Source organism: Lactuca sativa, chromosome 9, assembly GCF_002870075.4.
Source record: "Lactuca sativa cultivar Salinas chromosome 9, Lsat_Salinas_v11, whole genome shotgun sequence".
Lineage (NCBI taxonomy): Eukaryota > Viridiplantae > Streptophyta > Magnoliopsida > Asterales > Asteraceae > Lactuca > Lactuca sativa.
Window position 1 is genome coordinate 82,894,979 of NC_056631.2, and position 5,610 is coordinate 82,900,588.

The 5,610-nt window shown below is 38.6% G+C and overlaps 1 protein-coding gene across 1 annotated transcript; it reads right to left on the reverse strand.

Annotated features, from left to right (window-relative positions):
• Nucleotides 1–3,668: 3,668 nt before the first annotated feature.
• LOC111885390 (uncharacterized) lies at nucleotides 3,669–5,252 on the reverse strand. The gene has a single exon (XM_023881656.1). It carries the CDS (start codon nucleotides 5,250–5,252, stop codon nucleotides 3,669–3,671), a length of 1,584 nt encoding a protein of 527 aa, XP_023737424.1.
• Between the last annotated feature and the right edge of the window lie 358 nt (nucleotides 5,253–5,610).

A 5,610-nucleotide genomic window follows, 5' to 3' on the forward strand; every position in this document is an offset into this window, starting at 1 on the left:
GATCAAATAACAAATAATCTTAATTAACAATTAATTCCATAATTATCCATATTTGATTTATTTAATGATTTCTTGCTTAATAATTTACTAATTTAATCAAAATAATTAATTAATTATAACATAAGGAAATTAAATATTTTATTAATTGATAGATATCTTCAATTAGAGCAAGATTATAGTCATATATATCAAAAAATCAGATTAGGGTTGATCTAATATGATAAAGGCAAGTTTCCATAAGATAAATATCAAAAAATCCCGATTTTGGCTCTTCCTGACGATCGGACTCGTCGAGTGCCCAACTGGACTCGCCGAGTCCACCATGGGACTCATCGAGTTCATGACTCAGAACCACAAAATTCAAATTTTGCAAGCAAGAAACAAACAATCATGCATCTATTTAATAGAAACCAATCTAGGCTCTGATACCACTGATGGGTTTTGGCCATATGAACATTCCTATGTGCACATACAAACCCTAATGCTTGGATCTAGGTTTCTCTAATTAAACATGCATTGGATCCAAGACTTCTAATAACTAATAGAGTATAAGAACAATACAAAATCAGAGTTAGAAGCTTACCTTGAAACACTTGTTTGATCTTCTTGTTCTTGGAGCTTTAGAGTCACAAATTTCACTCCTCTAATGGCTTACAAACACCAACTAGCAAGAGGATGATTTGAGAGAGAGGAGAGGGAAAAAATCGGCCAGGGTTTCTTTGCTTTAGCAGAGGTGTCGATTTCCCTTGCCCCAAGGGTCTATTTATACTTGTAAGGCTCCTAGGGTTTCACCCTTAAACCCTAATTGGATAACTTTGACTCAAAGCAATACAAATCCTTTCCAAGATAAACCCTTAGACGATTTGTGGCTTATCCTAAGCCCTAGAAATCGTCCAACCCTATCCATAAAGGATTTACAGCCCAAAGTATAACTATCAAACAATTAACAGTTTATACCCTCTTATTTAATTAATCTCTTTAAGTCACCAAATTAATTCTAATAAATTTATGACTTATATTAATCAAATAATAATATTATTATTCCTTATATTATTCTCATAATATATTAATAATATTTATTCTCTCATAATAAATCATCCTGTCAAGTTGCTATGGTAAAGGCAACCCAAAAGAACCATGCACAATCGGGTCAAATACTTGCCTAATATAGTTGTAGCCTTAGACACTATTCCAACACATGAGAATGGCAATCCATATGGTCGATTGATTTGTCACTTATCCTCATGGCATTCCTAAAGACTTATTGTTAAAAATCAGAAAGTTTGTTTTTCCAATTGATTTTGTGGTCTTATATATGAAAGAAGATGAATAGTACCTATCATACTTGGACGTCCATTACTCAAAACCGCAAGAGCTTTAGTCGAAATTCGTGAGTCTAAACGTACATTACGAGTTGGTAATGAAGAAATTACTTTTAGAGCAATAGGAGACAGTACATCCTTGCATGCGAGAAAATATGAATTATGTTTATTGAATGGGTGGTTGAGGAATTATATGAAGACAAAGAGAATGTAATGGACTTAGAAGAAGAAAGAGTTGATGAAATTCTATAGTTGCAAAGGTTGATGGAAGAAGATCTATTAGCTTTTGACAAGCCTTTGCCAAATGAAGAAAAATCAAGGAAATAAGTGAAAAGTAGCAAGCGTGGAGCATCAATTCCATTACTTTTTGAAGTTTTTGCCTTTTCAATTACTCTAGATCAATTCAAGGAGGCTAGTGAAATGAAGGAAGCCTATAGATATGAAATGAAGGATGAAGTGGCTTCGGAGAGTAAAGGAGTCAATTGGAAGCGAAGTCCAAGAAACATCCGGAGTAAGAAGGAGAATTAAAAGGAAGCATATAAGAGAAGACTTGTGGCATACAAATAAAAAAGGTTCAAACTGAAGAAGAGCCTGTGTAACGGCCCAAAAATAATAGTAAATTTTTTCCTTTTAAAACTTATCAAATCATTTGTTAAGTTGTTCAAAATCAACATCAAGTCATAATATCCAAAACGTCAGAGTATAAATATATAAAATGTGGAAATCATGAGGGGAGGATGTTGTGCCATCATGTCGAGACCTTCCCTTTGGAACTGGATGTACCTGTAACCACAAACCTAAGTTGTAAGCATAAAGCCTAATGACTTCCCCCAAGTCCCACATACCACACATGAAAGAAGACTGTTAGAACAAAAGTTCTTTAAGGATCGTTAGATTCTATACAAGCAAACAATTATGAAAGTAGATATGAACACAAGTATGGCTTTGAATGTGTCGAATGATTGATACTTCAACACCTCAGAAGAGCTCGATTAAGAATTGTGACTGTGGAGGTGTTTAGGGTTACAAAATAATGAATGTAAAGATTAACATCAAATTATGCAGACATGCATGCATATTTATACTATAACCCTACAAGATAATCACGGATGGACAGGCCCAATCCGGATACAAAAAATGAGGCCCATGATGCAACACTAACAGACTCAACAATCTCCCCCTTTGCATCTTTGGAGCCGAAACCTCAATTCTGTTTAGCAACATAATACTTCTTTACTGTCTTGAACACCCTCGGTATGATGGCCAAAAGATGATAGCGAAACGTAATGTACCACCGAAGCATATCAGTAAAGTTCTTCTTGTCAGCTTCAGAGTTCTACTTGCACCGATGAATTATGTTGATTATGTGCTCCAAGCAGTCGGTAGAAAACAAGTGTTTATCCACAAGAGTGAATAAAAACCTGCGAGCTTCGCCTTTGGTAAACATCACAGTCAAATGTGTTGAATCGATTTGACCCATCTTCATGTTGTTTACATCTCCAGGTTTTGGTGTAAGCTTCACAGTAGGCTTCTTATTCATAACCTTCGCAATCTCCTGATCCATAGTTGCAACTTCTTAGATGTAGGAGGCAAACATTCTCTTTAAGTGTTCCAGAATCGGCTCATATTCAGTCGGATTAGTAAGCAGAATCTTGTATAGCAGAATCCATTCATGGGGATTCAAACTAGGAAGGTCTGCTAGAGAGATAGTTGACACCGAGTTTGCAGAACCTCGAGTGATTTTAAAATTGACATTGACAAATCTCCCAGCAGGTGAGGGTTTGAGCACCTTAATAGTCATAATCTTCTGGGCACTCCATGTAAGATACTGAGGTTGGCCATACTTTAGATAGAAGTCAATCAGCTCTCTGTCAACCTTCGGATGAGGAAAAGGAACCTCAGCAGTTGAGTCAAAGCAATGAAATGTGAATGCTTTTCTCATTATCGGCATATCGAACTGCGAGTCCTTCGAGTTATCACAGTCATGCGATGCAACAAGTTCCAACCAATAAATACTTGGAAACTCTATAGCTTGATTGATAAGTAGCTCTTTGGTCCATAAGGGAAACAAGGCCTTCTTACAGTTCAAGGCTTCTTCTTCTTCCTTGTTTCTCCTTTCCGTCTTCTCTGCTTCCTTTGCAACTTTGAGAGTTTCATCCAAATCACGTTCCTTCTTCTTTCTCTTGAGAGCCTCAACAATAGTTTCACCAACATCACTATTACTATCATCAATGGTCTCCTTTTGCTTTTCATGTGTACCAGAACCTGAAGCTACATTATCCTTCAGTTCAGTTGTGACTTTGACTTTTGGGTGTGTAGTTTCTGTTTTTGTTTTCATAGTCACTCTCAGTTGAGCACTTTCTCCCCTTGTTTTGGAGGTCGGAATCCCTCCGAAACACCCTTCATTTCATGTAACATGGCAATGGCAGGAGTCAATTTTGTGGAGAGATGATTCCGAATGGTCAGAGTTAGAATAGGATCATGAGCACCAAGAATGTTGGTGAGCATATCCTTAACATCCCCTGCATAGCTGCGGAAAATAGCCCTTTCGGTCTTTAATAAGGAAATTTCTTTTTCTTCTTGGGTGAACTGCACTTTCTGTACTTCAAGCATAGAGGATCGTCGTGCCAATTCTTCCTTCAGAACACTTTCGGTTGCCAGATTAGCGTGAATAGAGTCAAGCTTAGAAGTGACTGAGCTGATAAGCGAAGAATTCTCAGCTTGGATAGAGGAATGCACAGCCTCAAACTTTGACTGCTCTTCTTGAAGAGACTTAGAGAAAGAATCTACAAAATCTTGTATCTTGGCTGCATTTGTGTCGGCATGCCCTTTCAGAGACTCAAGAAAAATCTGAGTTGTTTGAACAATCTCAGTAACAGCAGTTGAGGCCTTTTTGCAGGAGGAAGTAGAAGCATCAACAACTTTAGTGGATATTTCAATACACTCCGTATATTGTTCCAGAGCAGTGTCCAGAAAAGCTTTGAGGACCACACCACTATAGGCTTTGTTGTCTTCAAGCAATCGATCGAGTTTCTCATTGATGCTCTGCAAGTGTTGGCTAGTGACAGGAGCATCATCATCCTCATCAGTTGGTAGCCGATATGGACTAAAGTATGTAAGGTCATACTCGTCATTCTCACCACCAAGAGTGGCACCAGAATCAGTTGAGTGGGTGGGTGAAAGAGGTTTATTGATGATTGGAGTTTCAGTTACAGTTGTGGCCCTCGTATCAGATACGTTGACCTCCATTGTTGGTTCAGGAATTATAGAGGTGGTGGTTTTAGAAATTATAGGAGGTGGTAATTGTGTTGTAGAAATAGGAGTAGAAGTAACTGGTGGAGGTGGTGGTAAAGAAGTCGTTGGTTGTGAAGCAGTGGGTGGAGGATCGATAGGAACCGAAACTGGAATAGTTTGTTTTGGTGATAGAGGTGGGGTAGGAATTTTGTCATGAATGGGTTCGGTTAGAGTTGGGGATCTGGGAGGTGTATTGCCTCTCGGTGATTCATGATGACCCTCCTCTTCTTCATTTTCCTTGTCATTTTCTGAGCTAGGAGGAGTGGGAATCTTGGATCTTCTTGCCATTTTCTTTAGCTTCTTGGGCTTGGAAGAATCTCCTTTATCAGACTTTCGTTTTTGTGACTTAGAAGCTTTAGTCTTATCCTCCTCTGTTGACTCCTTCTTTGTGGTAGTGCGTTTCCCTCGGTTGCCAGGCTTGTTTACAGATTCCAAGGCAACCTGCTGTTTTGGAGTAAGGACTCTCGGTCTCTTAGGAGTAAGTTTTTTGTATTCCGCCATAACATGACTTTCAGATGAGACACATCGATACATGGATTTAGGATTGGAGCCATTGTGATGGCACTTTGTTGGATCAGAGATGATGATCTTCTTCGTGTGAAACGTAGCAATGGACGCGACTAGGGCATCCTTCATCACAGGAATGTCCAAAGTGTTAATCGCCCTTCTTGTAATAAGCATCCAGAAGCGCCCACATGATATATCTGAATGCCTCGTAGATATGTTGAGACTCTGCACCACTTGAGACCAGATAATACCCATAATCAAGGTTGATGCCATTGTAGAGACCGTATAAAAGGGTAAGAAAACCCTTGCTAGTGACATCCGATCCACCACTCCTTTCTGCCAAACTCTTGATGAGAAAAGTTAGCAAACCATTCCATTGAGAAGGTAAACAAGACTTCTTAACTTTTGTGACTGTGGTGAGCACATCCGTATATCCCATCTTGTAAAGCATTGAGAACAACTGTGTAGTCGTGATAAAGTCTGGTGA

Coding starts and splice junctions, on each gene's coding strand:
- LOC111885390 (XM_023881656.1), bottom strand. CDS start 5,252: ATGAAGGATGCCCTAGTCGCGTCCATTGCTACGTTTCACACGAAGAAG.